The 16656-nt window shown below is 40.7% G+C and overlaps 1 protein-coding gene, 1 non-coding gene and 1 pseudogene across 7 annotated transcripts in view; 2 read left to right on the top strand and 1 right to left on the bottom strand.

Moving 5' to 3' along the window:
- Nucleotides 1–7071: 7071 nt before the first annotated feature.
- LOC133074605 (phagosome assembly factor 1-like) lies at nucleotides 7072–8240 on the bottom strand (annotated as a pseudogene).
- Nucleotides 8241–9971: 1731 nt separating this feature from the next.
- TRNAG-CCC (transfer RNA glycine (anticodon CCC)) lies at nucleotides 9972–10042 on the top strand. Its single transcript has one exon. It is a non-coding gene; the product is annotated as a tRNA-Gly (tRNA).
- A 277-nt stretch (nucleotides 10043–10319) lies between these two features.
- TIA1 (TIA1 cytotoxic granule associated RNA binding protein) overlaps nucleotides 10320–16656 on the top strand; it is a 29364-nt gene continuing 23027 nt past the window's right edge. For all 6 annotated transcript variants that reach the window (XM_061168640.1, XM_061168639.1, XM_061168638.1 and 3 more), the window contains exon 1: nucleotides 10320–10604. In XM_061168640.1, the coding sequence (XP_061024623.1) occupies nucleotides 10579–10604 (26 nt within the window). In that variant the 5' untranslated portion in view covers nucleotides 10320–10578. The remainder of the gene's footprint in view (nucleotides 10605–16656) is intronic.

Genomic DNA, 16656 nt, shown 5'->3' with positions numbered 1-16656 from the left:
TGAGTTCTCCTGATATCCAGATCTTATTGTTTTAAGTGATGGTCCTACAAATTTTATTCAAGCTGATTTTACTTAAGACTTGGAGTCTTAAGGAGCACTGGTACATTTCTTAGGCAGGGACTTAGGGGGATCTGGGTAGGAGGCTCAGAGAAACCCAGATAGGTGGCCAGGTTTTTGTTAAATTTGGCTTAGTTGAAAAACAAGTAGATATATGGTCTGAACAAACGGCTAGTGAAATGAGAGGCTGAATTATTCCACTCCGAAGAAAAGGGACATTTGCTCCTTCTGGCCACAAGGTGTCCTCAGGCAACTGAGAATTTAGTGGAAATGTCTGAGGATTAATCCTTGTGACGTGGAGCAGTCTCACAGGGAATCCCAGTACAACTATTAAGTCATTTCTGCTCTTCCTGAGACACATGATGTAAAGACTGATCATCTAGTGCTCTGAGCACCCAAAGCAGTTTTAGACTATCAGAGGGAAAAACAGAGACATGTAAAAGAGTCAAACCAATCCAAGGTTAACTCTCTGAGGAGCTAGACTCAGAAGCAGCACGCATGCGATCCACCACACTGTTCTCAGAAAGTTGTTGAATCAGGCTACCAAATTAATAACGGGAAATTGTTCCTCAAAGGCCAAACAGCTCCCTGACAGACAGGCACCTATGGGAACCCCAGCTGGGCTTATGTATCACACTTATGGAACTGATACCTGCGAGAGCTTACTTAGTTGGGAACTGTGGAAAGTCACGCCCTGAAAATGACCAAGATGGGGCTCTTTTTGACATTCCCAAACTGGCTTTGCATATGCAGTTATATAATGCCAGCTTGATAACCATCTTCTCAGAATTCGGACCCTAAGGGAACAAGATCTTCTAGGAGGGACTTGCTTTTCTCTCCCTATGCCTTGAGATGTAAATGTTCTACCAGGACTCTCAGGAACTCTTACCTTACTCTTATCTAAACCATCTCCAATTCCTGAGACTGAGAGGAAAAAAGGTGGAAAAGAGGCCTTTTTAAACTCATGCAGATAAACTTAACTTACTCCAATTGCTATTTACAAACTAGTGAGTTTATATTGTAATACCTGATTCAGACTAGATTTGAAAATGAAGCTATGAGATCTTTGGTTGTGTCTGTCTATACGTGTGTACGTTATAGATATGATATATCTTTACCTTCAGATGGCTTTACCAAAATTAAATGCCAATTAATGTAAATTAGCTCTATTTAATTGGCTTAAATAAAACTAAGCTCTTATGTAAATACTCAGAATTATAAAAGAAACTAACCCAAATGAATTTCAGGTTCACATGATCTGGAAAATATTCAATGTTAAATTAATATTTGGTATCAAAATTAGTTTAAATTTTTTGGTTTAACTGATAACAGATATGTCTGTGGAACCATCAACATTAAGTACTAGGTTTACTAGAAGTCAAATAAGATCTTATAATCTCTGTTAAAAAATTTGTCAGCAAGAAAAAGAACTTGATTTGATGAAACCAAGTTTCTTTGTCAATTGCATTGTAATTAGATCTTTAACCATACCTTTTAAAGTCTTTTTATCATTTACGGACAGCTATTGTTGTACTCCGATGCTTTTGAAAAAAAATGCTTCATCTTCAAGAATATTCATAGAAAGAACCTTTTGACAAGTACAGGTTTCTGATATCTTTCAAATCATACCACTAATCTGGGTAAGAAATTAAAGAGTTCTAATGGAAAACCAAATGGCTTCATAAACTGTTAACAGATGATCAAGATCAACAAGGATTAGCTACATAGGGCTGAGTGAACTGATGAATATGGTTATAATTTTTATGGCTTTTTGTCTGAAATATTTTTGGCTTTTAATCTTTGTTTTCCAGTTTTAAGGAAATCTTTCCTCTTAAGCTAATAATGACTTATAGCAACTTGGTAAGTTGTACGTTTTTAAGCAGAATTGAAATATTTATCCTTTCTCTCAACTTAATTACTCCAGAATTTGGAAAGTCTTAGTGAATATTCTTATTTTTAGGTAATATAGTTATTTGTATAAGTTCGATAAGAATCTGTTCTCCTTATAACCGGACATAATTGGAAACATTGGTTATATTACCATGGCTTTGACTGGAATGTTGTATTACAGAATGTGATAGAAATGACCAAATAACTTTAAAGAACTAAGGTGAACTTTATGGAGCTATAAAGCCCCTTGGAAAACAACCTGGTACCCTGCTTTCAGTGTTCTCAGCAGCCTTACCAGGTAAATAAAGAAGTCCACCTGCTGGCTGGTGCAGGAATCTCAAGATATTTTGGGGACCTTGAGAAGAGAGGAATTCACCCAAATCTATAGATACCACAGGCAGAATCTGATAGCAAGCCCTTGATGTGGCTTGCCCACCCTTGACAGGCCTTTTAAAAGTTTAACCTGAGATTCCTTATGAAAACTTCCAGCAAAGCCAATTTAAAGAGCCTATATAATCAATTACACTTATGTAAATAATTAAGATAAGTTTATTGAAGCCAGGCTTATTTTGCAAACAAATTAGTCTTAATTTGGCTATATTTGGTGGAAATGAGGATAATTTTGGAGAGAAAAATTACTTGTGGATATTAAATTCTAGTGCTGTTCGTGTCTTTGGGGTTTTATATTTACTACCTAAGACTCACTTCCTGAAGGGCTCCTCATTACTGTGTTATATTATTGTAAAGTTTAATTAAATTTGTAAAGGACATTCTAAGTTTCTTTCTGAAGCTTATCCCAGTAGTCTGTCTTTGGGCAAAGATCAGGTGCCCCATGACCTGCAACCAGGCAGATTATGCATACTGGGAAAGACATTATTTAAAGGGCCATCTCCAACCTAGATAGAAAGACCCTTACCAGGTACACTTGACTAGCTCATACACAGTAAAACTAAAGGAAATTGACTTTTGGATTCTTATTTCCCACTTTAGAAGGGCCCTGCACTGGGCTGGTCTATAGAGAAGACTGCTGACCTCAACTCACTTTAAAACAGTGCTCAAATAGAAGAGAAACTACACCCACACTAGGACAAGAAGACAATGGCATCAGAAGTAGACAGCTATCTTGAGATGCTGGACCTGACTTATATGATTATTTATAGTGTTTTATTGATTTCGTGGACTTTTGCATATATCAATTTTTTTCTATCATGGACACAAAGCCTAAGTAGGGTTTAAAATTAATTCAATTGTTGGCTTTACAGTCAATAATCTACGACTGATTCTTCTGGGTGTACCTTGATGGATTTCTTCTCTCCAAGGCTCTAACTGGATGGGCCTTAGAAATTTTATTTTAGAAGAAAGATAGGCTAGGACTGTGCCAGCTACCACTGATATCACTAAGTGGGACCCTCTTATTCAGCCAATTAATGACATTTGTTCAGAACCTGACTATCAATACTCCTTTTCACTAGATATTAAATATGTTACTTAGGGCTTCCCTGATGGCACAGTGGCTGGGGGTCCGCCTGCCAATGCAGAGGACACGAGTTTGAGCCCTGGTCTGGGAAGATCCCACATGCCGCGGAGCAGCTAAGCCCGTGAGCCACAACTACTGAGCCCGCGTGCCACAACTACTGAGGCCCGTGCGCCTGGAGCCTGTGCTCCGCAGCGGGAGAGGCCACCGCAATGAGAAGCCCGTGCACCACAACGAGGAGTGGCCCCTGCTCCCCGCAACTAGAGAAAAGCCCGTGCGCAGCAACGAAGACCCAATGCAGCCAAAAATATAATAAAAATAAAATTAATTAATTAAAAAAGAGATAATGGATATAAATTTATATATATATATATATGTTACTTAGCTCCTACTAGGATCCAATGGATTTATCGAACAATTTTATGGCCTTGGCTCTCCCCAGGTTGGTTAGGAAGATGCACAATTGGTTTTACTCATGCGCAAGGTCACCTAGAGGTAGCCTTTGAAACTGTCCCTGCCAATCTGCCTTTAATGTGAACACACTGGGATCAATCAGTCTTCCACGGGTATGATCGTTTGGCCACAATATTTATCCCTTCACTTGGAATAGAAGATGTCATTATTCACAGAGGCTTTAACAAAATTCACCCAGCAAGCCTTAAATGATAGTAACCAAGCCATTAGCTTGCTCAATTTAGAAGTTTCCACGATGAGAAAAGAGGTCCTATAAAATCACATGGCCCTAGATATTTTAACTGCTTCCCAAGAGTCTTCTAATATAACCCATATTGTGACACATATGAAAACGCAAATTTCCACTCTAAATGATCTTCTTCCCAGTTTAGGAGAAATACTAGGAAAAAGGTTTGGTTCGGGGGGGTCCTGCTTTAAATCTTTACTAATGGCATTCTTACTCCTGTTGGTAATTTTGATTACAGTTTGTGTAACTTATAAAGTGATGGTTTCTTGCATTTCGTGCTATGTATCACCAACTTCTACTAAAATAATATCTAAACTGCTTGAAACTATTGATTACATCTATAGTTCTCTATAAAATAATGAACATGCACAATGCACATGCAATGTAAAATTAACATAAGTCTTATTGGGCAACTTGGAATTCACTGTCAGTCCTTGACAGACATTACACCAGTACAATCTCCCTAAAAGGAAAGAAAGAACCAGGCTTTTAGAACTGGGAATGGAGGGACATGACAGACCCAGGGCAGGTAAGCAACCACAGGTGGCATCAAGGGACCAAATATTTGATCACCTAATGCTTTCTATCAAAACATTAATGATCAAAAGAGGGAATTGATGAAATAAAACTATTTTTAAGGCAGGACAAAAAAATTTTAAACATAAAACTTTCTCTCTGCTCATTTGGGCCAATACTCCTTTTTAGTGTGCACTGTGCTTCTACAATTATACATAAACCAGATCTCCTTAAAAGACACAGGAATGCCTGCTTGATGGTAAAGAGCAATTCTTCCTGGCACCAGAAGGGTAATTCCTTAGGATATAACATGAGGGATCAGACATAACATGAGGGATGAGGCAGCATTGAACATGGGGGTGTTTTATTTCTTTTCCTTCTCAACTAAAGAGGGTTTTCATTTCCAGCTCAAGTGTATTTTATTTTATTTTATTTTATTTATTGCTATTATTTTTTGGCTGCAGCACACAGCTTGCAGGATCTTAGTTCCCCGACCAGGGATTGGACACAGCCTGGGCAGTGAAAGTGCCGAGTCCTAACCACTGGACCGCCAGGGAATCCCCACATTCCTTTCTTAATCCTTAATCAAGATGACTCACTACTTGCCTTGTACATGCAGATCTGGACTATGTAAACTGTCAATACATCATTTGATATATAACTCTTTGTCTTCAAAATGTATATAACTGTGCATTTTCTCTCTTTTTTTTTTTTTTCAAAGTACAAACATCCCAGCACATGGTAAGCTGTTGCTGAGGGCATAGGTCTTCTTTTTTTTTTTTTTAATTAATTAATTTATTTATTTATTTATGGCTGTGTTGGGTCTTCGTTTCTGTGCAAGGGCTTTCTCTAGTTGCGGCAAGTGGGGGTCACTCTTCATCGCGGTGCGCGGGCCTCTCACTATCGAGGCCTCTCTTGTTGCGGAGCACAGGCTCCAGACGCGCAGGCTCAGCAATTGTGGCTCACAGGCCTAGTCGCTCCGTGGCATGTGGGATCTTCCCAGACCAGGGCTCGAACCCGTGTCCCCTGCATTGGCAGGCAGATTCTCAACCAATGCGCCACCAGAGAAGCCCCGGGCATTGGTCTTTATTGGAGGAGGGGTACAGGCAGGGCATGAGGATGGTTCCCCCATTCTAAGAGGATGGGAACAGTCCTGGCTGCCCCACAGTGGGTTGTGAGGGGGTCTCTGGCCAGGCCACAGTCCACATGGGAAGACACCAATCAGTCACAAAGTCATGGGAATGCCACACAAGCCTGGCTGTAGGCCCAGGCACCATACAGGCGCCCGGGGCAGGTCCCCTGCACATTCATTGTTAAACTATACAGGATGAGGCTGTACGTGAGTTAATTACAAAAGAGTCATATTTACAAAAATCTGTACACACATTTGAAAAACTCACAAAATTGTCATCTATGTATCACAAGTTGCTAAATGAAAATAATTAAAAATGGAATAAAATTATACATTTCTTTTCTCAATTCTTTTCAAAAGGATTAATATTTTTAAAGCACATATGCTACTTTCCTTAGCAAATTCCACGAAGAGACTGAGCAGCCCAGCCCTCCTTGAACCCCAGAGGACTTGAGCTATGAATGGGCCTGGCCAGGGGACACTGCCCAGATTCGGGGAAGGGGAGCCAAGCCCACAGTGCAGAGCAGAATGCTGAAACACAAAAAAGGAGGAAGTTGTCTCTGGCTACAACTCTGGCATTAAATAAAAGAGGCAAACAGGATGGAAACATGCAGCCCTGCCAGCCAGGTTGGGGCAGAGTAGGGGAACAGGCGGCCTTGAAGCCTGGCTCCAGGAGAGGTGGGAACCAGGCCTGGGCACGTACCTTGATGGGAGAAAGTGTGTTTCAACCAGTTGGGTGTGCCTACTGGGCCTGGCAGGGAGTGCATGCAGGAAAGAAACAGGGAAGGGCAGGTAGGCCACCTTGGCCACAGCCAGCTCATCCAGTAACTAAAGTGGATGTAGTACAAAAGTTGCAACCAAGTACTATGGACATGCTACCTGCTTGCCTTAAGGGTCATGTGGCAATGTTGGGCCAAAGGCAGGACCTTGTCCTTGTCCTGGGTGCCTGGGTCCTCAGCCACAGAAAGAGCCCCAAGTTTTCCCAATGTGTGTGGGTCAGGGGAGACAGACCACTCTCCCCTTACATGTTAGCCGAGAGCTCCTGGGTCCAGGTATCAAGGCTCAGAGTTTGTGCTTCTCTATGCAGTCTGTGTCCCCTGTTGGCACCAGCAGGCTGAGAATGGACAGAGGAATATCTGGGCCTCTCACCCCATGGCAGAGCATCCAGCCTGAACTCCAGCTCAAAATATCACAACAGCCCTTCCACACCGACAAGGTGTCCAAGAAAACCCACAGGGTGGCCTGCCGAATACGATGCGATGCACAGTTCCATGGGGCAGAGGGGCATGGGTGGTGATGATCCTAGGGGAGCTCCGTGGTCCCCAGGTGTGCACCAGGCCTGGGAGGGCCATAAATGATCACCGAGGCAATGTGGTTGTTCTGCATGACCTCAAAGATCACCCGCTGAAGACCAAAGCAGAATGTGGAGCCAAATGGGTTGGTGTTGTCTGGGGAGGAGGACCTGTGCAGGGCAACAGGCTTCTCCACGGGACGGCCCAGAAGCTCTTGGATGTTGCCCCCCTTGCTGTAGGTCATGCATGTTTCTGTCTGACCATCTGTGTTTTCTCTCTTTACAGTTAGTGGGATCTTGAACTCACAGTGGTGATAAATGTTAAAATTATAAGGTCCAGGGTAATTGGCATGTAGGACAAAGTTCTTCACTTTGAGTGTATTCGCGTCAAAGAGGATGTCCACTCGGAGAGTGAAGTAGTTAAAAAAGTAGTCATTGCACTTGGATGGAACTTGCTTATCAGGAGAAGGAGAATGAATCTTCATTTTGTCTTCTGACTTGTAGAAGACCTTGTGTGTAGAGCCCAACATGCTAAGAACATCTTGGCAGGAATTGCCAAAATACACTAAGAATTCAAATACCCACATCTTGGCATCTGCTAATACGCTGGATCCGAAACCTGCAGCAAGTAGGAGAAGTCATAAACCTGAGGGTCCAGTTCCATCTCAAAGAACATCTATACTCTCAGCCCACACATTGCCCAGGAAACAGCTCAGGGGCATCATGGGAACCTTGGTATCCTGTAGGCTGTTTCCACTGTGGATGTACATTCGTTTCACAATTGCTACGTGGGTTGTCTGGAGAGAAGCCAGACCATGGGCAAAACTGGGTTTGTACTTGGGAGCCTCGGTCCATGAATCTAGCTGAAAAGAGAAAGACAGTCCTCTGAAGTTGAGGTGGAAGAGCTGCTCAGTGGAGCTGTACACTCCAGGATGGGTTGCACCGAAAGACTGGTCAATCTGCTCAATGGTGGGAGCTATGGCTTGAGAATTGAAATGCACACCACAATATTTTAACTTTACTTTAGTCAAGTCATATATTTCAATCACCTTAAGTCTCTGATAGTTTGATCCCATCCTGAGCCAGGTTAGAGATGAGGTGATGGCTTAGAGGAGACCAGTGCAAATTCCCATTGCTCGTTTCCCAGAGAACGCTGAGGCACCACCTCCACACCCAGCATTGGTTTGGTTCGCTGATCCGGCGGCCTCCCTGCCGCAGCGCAGACAGACCGGAGCTCACCTGACCGGCAGCAGCCTGGGGCGGCCCTGTGCATTAACTTCTAATGGGCAGAAAAGTCCTCAGAGCTTTCTGAAAGACTGTCTCCCGGGCTATAATCCTCAGGTTGGCTCAAATAAAATTCTCTATTTCTTTCTGAGATTGACTATTAATCAAATTTTTCGTGGACAATATAATGTCCAGAATAGACAAATCTGTAGAGACAGAAGATTAGTGGGTTGTGGCGAGGGGTGGAATGGGGAATAGGAAGTGACTTCTAATTGGTAAGGGTTTCAGTTTTTCGGGGGTGAAAATGTTCTAAAATTGATTATAGAGATGGTTGCACATCTCTGTGATTACACTAAAAAAAACACTGAACTGTACATTCTATCTTTATACATTTTTTTCCTTTTTTTCTTTTTGGCTGCCAGCTTGGGGGATTTCAATTCCGCCACCAGGGGTTGAACCCAGGCTGTGGTAATGAAAGCCCGGAATCCTAACCATTAGGCAACCAGGGAACTCCCAAACTGTATATTTTAAATGGAAGAAATGTATGTTATGTGAATTACATCTCAAAAAGTTGTTTTAACATACTATCCACTATTAACATTTGTCTTATTCATCCCCAAAAGACTAATATTTGATATCTTTGAATAAAATCCCAAGAATGTGCACCAGATTCTAAAGACAATTCTAAAAATGGTTATCCAAAAGTATCGAAGTCTAAAGGAACTAGTCCAAAGAAAACACCACATTTTGGGGCATGTACATTTCCCAATGTTTAAAAACTTCTACATAACTTATAAAATGCAATACAAAATACATAATGGGTATACTGAAGTACATTTCAGAGCCCTAATTTTTCTGCTTCCCTGGAAGAGGGCTGAAATTTGTATATATTCTGAGTCAGTTGGTTTTAGAATTCTTGGGACCTATTTGCATTAAATAACTATTTCTTAAATATTTTCCAGTATACATTGAATATACCAAGGAAATTCAAATATAAAGAAAAATTCCGCTAAGATCTAGAAATACATTCCAGGCTCTCAAAAATTTGGTTAACACCAAGAAGACAAATTCTTTTAACATCTTTATTGGAGTATAATTGCTTTACAATGGTGTGTTACTTTCTGCTTTATAATAAAGTGAATCAGCTATATATATACATATATCCCCATATCTCTTCCCTCTTGCTTCTCCCTCTCTCCTGCCCTCCCTATCCCACCTCTCTAGGTGGTCACAAAGCACCGAGCTGATCTCCCTGTGCTATGCGGCTGCTTCCCACTAGCTATCGGTTTTACATTTGGTAGTGTATATGTGAAGAAGACAAATTCTTAATGAAACTTTTTGTTTTTTGGCCGCGCTGTGTGGCTTGCGGGTTTTATTTCCCTGATCAGGGATGGAACCCAAGCCCCCTGCAGTGGAAGCGCCGCTGCACCTCCAGGGAAGTCCCTTGAAACTCTTTTAAGTTAAAAAAAAATTTTTTTTTAATGAGATTTTTTCCGTACAGAATAAGCAGGAATATCCATTCAACTGTATCGGAATGAGAGAAAAGAAATCATTTCTTATATGAAAAGTAACAGATTATATGGACTCTCAATAAACTTTTATTTTTAAATAAATAAACAAATCTTCCGGGAATAAACGTTTGCTTGTACGTAATCCTAAAGCATTTCAGCAACGACAATTTCCGTGAGCGCCGCTGGTGTAGTGGTATCATGCAAGATTCCCATTCTTGCGACCCGGGTTCGATTCCCGGGCGGCGCATTCAACTTTTCTCCTTCCCTTAAATAATTTTTATAATCTTTCTTCTTCTGGAAACACTACTTTTCATTTCCATGAAGATTTATATTTCACCATAAATTACTGTTAACACATTCGAATCTGGAGGTGGAATTCAAAAAAGTTTACTCAAGTCATGAACTAGTTAACCTTTACGCCTGCGCAGTCTGAGACATCCCCGCGCGTCACTGGAAGAGCGGCTGCGCAACGAGTGAATATAAGGACTGAGGTGCAGCCTGGCGGCCAGAAGGTTGAAAGTGCAAGATTCTTCTGCGCCTGCGCGGCCCGGGTCACTTCGCTGGCTGCTCCAAGGCTCCCGGCTCGCCGCCATCTTGTGTTGGGGCTTCATTGTTCGCGCTGGGCCGGGTGGTTTAGTGTAATTGCCGCCGAAGCAGGGGGCGGAGTAACCGCCGGTCGGCCGAGAAACCCCGCTATTTCACAGACATAGCAGCTCAAAAGATTTGTGAGGTAGTAAAGGGTAGAGAGCTGGACCCGGAGGCGCCGCCGCGACAGCAGCAGCCATGGAGGACGAAATGCCTAAGACTCTGTGAGTCTGGGGCAGCGATGAGGGGGGCGGGATGGTGTTGGTCCCGGAGCGAAGCTTCGGCTCTGCGCCTCTCCCCAGCCTATTGTTGCCCGCGGACGCCGCGATATCATGGGTTCCTCTCCTTAGCGCTCACCGGGATGCCTAAGGACCGAGACCCGGGCTGTGAGGGGACGAGATGGACGGAGACGGGGCTCAGCCCTCTAAATTAGTCCCTACACCGTAACTACCCCACAGCGTGGCTTTTGGCCTCGTCCCGGGCCCTCTGTGGTCTTAGGCGTGGAGAAAAGATTTTCATTCAAACCTGTTTTTAGAACTCGGCTAGCCTTTTTGTTCTACGCTTTTCTTCTCTCCCCCCATCCCCCTCCCCCGCTTCTCGATTAACCTCTTTTGATTTTTACGGCCGTCTCCCTTTCATTTTACTTTGATTTTCTCTAGAAACTCTTTCTTTCATTGTCTTTCGTTGATAAGAATTTTCGTCTTGAAAATGCTTATACTGATTTTCAGGGACTTAAACTTTATTCTCGCAGTTGCCAACTGGAAAAAAGCCAAATGTTTTTTCTTGAACTTCTCTGTGGCTTTCCTTCTGTGGCACCCCCTCCCCCGATCAAAAAGCCCCAAATCGGACCCCTTAAGGATTTTGAAACTGCTTTTTAAAAATGGAACTCGACCCCGGAGGTATATATCAACTGAGGGGAAGTGGATATAATGCATTTTTGTCGTCGCTTGCTACTTTTCTGATTGACATGTCGTTGAAGGGGCGGGGAGTTTTTAATGAAGCAACAATTGATAAGTACCTTAACATATTTAGTCACCTCTGAGAATTTTTAGACTTAGTGTTAAGTGATCTTAGTTTGGGATCTTTTCTTTGTCGTGTTGCTCTCCCCGCCCCCTCTCCTTTGTTTTTTTCGAAATATTATCCGCTGAGGTGATCCTGCCTTTGTTGCTTTTCTCGAAAAGAAGAAAAAGCCCGATGAGTTTTTGACGTAGCTTTTTTGTTTTTGTTCTTAGAATACTGGCAGTTTGAGAACTCAAGGCAATAAAAATACACTCTTAGGTTTCTTTTTGCAACTCTCTGGATATCACAGTTGTTACGAAGTACAACATAATCAATTATTTTTTTCGCCACCAAAATAGTTTCCGTTTTGTAATCTATATGAGAAATAGAGTTACTTGTTTTCTTAATGAATAGGTAAACTTTTGATAGTTTATCTCATAATGTTAGTTACATTATGTGTCTTTTTAATAGGATGCAGCAATTAGCGCATGACTTTTGTCTTTTGAAAGATTATATCTGTAGATGAATACTCTCTAAAAAATCAGCCCCATAGAGTTTATGGAAACCTTTTTTCCCTCTTGCCTCTTCGCTAGAAGTATGATAGCCAACAGCATATTGGATTAAGAACTCATCTTTTATAATGTCTTTAAGATTCTTATTTTGAAATTTTTAATTTCAGAAACTGCCAAAAATAATCTGAGAACTTAACCTTTTTAGTACGTTGATTTGGGAGTATCAAATAATGAAGACAACTTAAGCTTTCCCAGGCCAGTCTACAAAAGCAAGCAGTACTAGCTTGGGGACAGGGGACCAACCATTGCAGGAGAATTAATGAAGTTTTATTTATTTATTTATTTTAAATTATTTATTATTTATTTATTGAATACTTACCGTTTGCCATGTGTTCTCTGTTAAGTGCTTTATGAGCTTGTGTAATCCTCATCAGAATTTTGCAGTAAATGGGTCCATTTTACAGCTGAGGAAAAGCTAAGCTTAGAATTTAAGTAACTCATCCCAAGTCATATACCCTTTTGTTCATCATCCTGCAACTCTTCTGTCCTCAACTCTTGACACTTACATTCATGACTAATTTTGCCTTGTATGCTTTACTAGAACACCCCATCCAAAAATCTTTTCCCCAAAGTAGTCCATGCTTTAACATTTCCTATTATCCCCTCCCTCGCTTCTACCTTTCTCAACCAAAACTCCCATTCTTCCAGTCAGACCAATCTTGATTAAATATGAGTAGGTGCTCATCCCTAATTTTTCCCAGCAATGTTTCTATTTTTAATATAAAATGTTTGTTTGAGTAACCTTGGGAGTCAGAGGCTTTTAATATGTTCTTAGCAATGTCTGCTCCATGGTAAGTGATCAATAAATTTGTTTTAAAAACTGGTACAGTTTCAAGCAGTGAATCAAGATTTTACTCATTCTTGAGGGTAAGATACAGTCTGAATTTCAGTATTACCTGTGTACCTGAATGGCTCAGAGGAAGTGCCTTCCTTTGCCACAAATGAGTGTTCAGCAGTGCCTTGTTAGAGACTGCCAGTATTCAATTTCTTGTCAGCAGTACTCTGGAAATGTACAGTTGACCCTTGGACAATGCAAGGGTTAGGAGCTCCAGCCCTCAAGCAGTCAAAAATCTATGTATAACTTTTACAGTCAGACCTCTGCTTCTGTGGATTCAACCAACCGTGGATCATGTAGTACATATTTAGTGAAAAAATTCCATGTGTATAAGTGGATCCACGCAGTTCAAACCCATGTTGTTCAAGGGTCAACCGTATTGTGAGAAGTGGTTTGATTCTGGAAATGTTTTGAAAATAGAGCTATGGGAATTGCCAGTGGTTTGGATGTTGAATGTGAGAGTGAAGTCGGCAATAACTTTAATTTGCAAACGCGTAATTATCAGCCATCTAGAATGTTAGTTTGTTGTAAAATATAATTAAAAACGAGAACTGTCCTGAGAGCATGGATATCTTATTAATAAGTCTTCTGGGCATAGTGTTAGATACTTCTGTTCAGACTGGTTTATGTACAGTTGGCCCTCTGTATCCACTGAAGTGGAACCCTCAGATATGGTGGGCCAGTTGTAAGAAACCTGAGCATCCATGGGTTTTGGTAACCATGGGAGGGGGCAGGTCCAGGAACCAATCCCCTGGGAGTACCAAGAGTTGGCTGGCTGCATATGGTCTGATCTCCAAGTGAAGGAGGTGCTAGCTGATAAAATAAGAGGGTTTCAGCTATCACGCAACAGAGTGTCCTTTGCGAAGAGTAGACAGTTGTTAAATAATAGTAAGGTTGGGGCTTCCCTGGTGGCGCAGTGGTTGAGAATCTGCCTGCTAATGTAGGGCACACGGGTTCAAGACCTGGTCTGGGAAGATCCCACATGCCGCGGAGCGACTAGGCCCGTGTGCCACAATTACTGAGCCTGCGCGTCTGGAGCCTGTGCTCCGCAACAAGAGAGGCCCGCGCACCGCGATGAAGAGTGGCCCCCGCTCGCCGCAACTAGAGAAAACCCTCGCACAGAAACGAAGACCCAACACAGCCATAAATAAATAAATTAATTAAAAAAAAATAGTAAGGTTATGATGCTGGTATATAGTATTTGTATTATGTACAACAAGCATTTACTGTCATACATAATTTCTTTTTTTAAATTGAATATAGTTGATGTACAGTGTTATATAAGTTACAGGTGTACAGTATAGTGATTCACAATTCTTAAAGGTTATACTCCATTTATAGTTATTTTAGAAAATATTGACTGTATTCCCTGTGACGTATAATATACTCTTGTCATAATTTCATAATTAGTAGGAGACATACACCTTTTCCCCCTGAACTAGAGTGACTCAGGCAAAATGGGTTAATTCCCTAGCAAATTGCAAATGTTCAAAAGTAATTCTGAGAGAGTACAGTTATCTCTTTGACAAATATTTATAGAGCACTTAAATATTCCAGGCAGGGTTCTAGATAGTAGATATATAGTATGAATGAAAATAAAAATCTCTACTCTTACAAAATTTATCATTAGATTAAAATGTATTCATGTTTTTCACTCAGATTTTCAGAGGCCTCATATCAAAGTCTGCATTTTTATACAACGATTGTGGCTCATAACAAACTCAATACAGCATTCTGCCTTGTAAATTTTTCTTTGTAGCTTAAATTTTCTAGAGCTGTACTAATCAAAATGAATATTTAAAATGTTTTGGATTCCAATGTTATAACTGTTTGAACTTAATATCAGCTTTTAAAATATATATTAAATTGACATGAAATCCTATCCCAGAACTGTCAAGTTTTCACTAGCATTGATGACTTTTTCCATTGACTTTTCTCAGGAAGCTTTTTTTTTAGATTTATTTATTTTTTATATTTTATTTTTACTGTACATGGGATCTTTGTTGTAGCATGTAGATTTCTTAGTTACGGATGCATGTGGGATCTAGTTCCTTGACCAGGGATTGAACCCGGGGCCCCTGCATTGGGAGCATGGAGTCTTACCCACTGGACCACCAAGGAAGTCCCTCAGGAAGCTTTTTATTTTGAAAAATTTAAAACCTATGGAAAAGTAGCAAAAATAGTATGTTGTAGACTTAGATAACTTTCATGTGGCTTTACCAATTGCTAATAGTTAGCCAAATTTGCTGAACCATTTGAGAAGACATCATGACACTTAGGGGCTAAATACGTCTAAGAATAGGGGCATTCTCTTATGTAACGGCAATATAATTTTCATATTAAGGAGACTACATTGAGTCAGCATTGTTAACTAATACACAGTTTATACTCATATTTTATCCAGTTGCCCAAGGAGGATGTTTACTTTCCAGTTCTGCACAAGATTGGTACATGATCTCAGAGGTGATATAATAAATATCAACATGGGATACTTCAGTCTATGCTGTTAACAAAAAGTTCATGGAACACGTAGAAAGGGATATTTTAACGTTCTTGAATAAAAAGCATCTTGAAAAATTAAAACTACATAAATGTAAGAAATTTACATTTTTGTTTAGTAGTCCAGTTGACATTGTGACAGGGAATCTTGGCTTACAACTGCTCCAGTATCAATTTTTGTATCACTCAGAATTTTCTTAAACGCAAGCTGCAAAAAAATTCAGGCATAAAAGGAATTTGTTTAAAAAGATATTGGACACTCCCGGAATTTGCGGGAAGGTTATGGAACCTGGCTTAGAAAATGTTCAGGAAAGAGAGACAACTAACTGTCAGGCCTACAGTCCTAATCAAGCCACAGACCATCCCAGAAAGGATACTACTGCCACACCTACTGAGGACCTGATACTACAGCTTCCACTTTGACTGGGCATGGGACTCTGCGGCTGTTTGCCACCAAAGTGGATTCTCTTCAGTCTCTGCTTCTTTCACCCCTATCTTTGTCTTCTGTGTTCAGGACTGGTATCTGTAATTGAGCTAGCCCAGATCACATGCAAGGGAGACTATATAACCATATTTAGCCTTTTCATCTTCTGAAGAGGAGTCAGGCTTTGCCACAGGGTGAGGATTTCTCTAAAAACAGGAAGATATTTGGCAGCCTAAAAGAAAAAAAAAAATCTGTTACACAGGTAACTTAAATCCATGCTGTTAAGAGGAAATCCTTTCACTTCAGAAACAGAATAGTATGTGACAAAGTATGGGACAACTAAAGAAACATTTTTATATAAAAATGGGAATGAACTACAAGTATATATGTTACTTGTAGTTTATTGTAATGGTGTCGAAGGTTGAGAGCAAGTTGTTGTGTAACTTCCTCTGAAGAGACTTTCTCTAAACAGCTGTGTGTAGAGTTAATTGATAAAGCCTCCTGGAACATATATTATACAGCAGGCCACATTAAATAAACAAATATAAAGGCCATACAGACCTTAGTGCTTTTTAAAGTATCTTTTATTATTATTATTAGCTATCTTCAAACTACGTAAATCACTTAGAAAATATTTCTGAGAAAATCTTAAAGTTTTGCAAAGAGTAAATGATAGACTCCGGGTTCCCTAAATACTGTTCAACTTGTCACTAGATTATCTACCTTTAGCACAGCAGATGTTAGAATTAAATTTTCAGAAGAGCCATTTTTTTCATTTAGACATGCAATCCTTAGGATTTCTTATAGGCACAAGAGTCGGGTAAGAATAGATACAGAAGAGTTGCAGAGATAGTACAGAGTTCTCATTTGACCTTCACCCAGCTTCTCTTGATGTTAACATCTTACTTATATAACCATGATATAGTTATCACAACTAAGAAATTAAC

The sequence above is a fragment of the Eubalaena glacialis genome, chromosome 14 (assembly GCF_028564815.1).
Source record: "Eubalaena glacialis isolate mEubGla1 chromosome 14, mEubGla1.1.hap2.+ XY, whole genome shotgun sequence".
In the NCBI taxonomy this organism is placed as follows: domain Eukaryota; kingdom Metazoa; phylum Chordata; class Mammalia; order Artiodactyla; family Balaenidae; genus Eubalaena; species Eubalaena glacialis.
The sequence above is the reverse complement of the archived record's forward strand: the minus strand, read 5'-3'. Positions and strand labels throughout refer to the sequence as shown.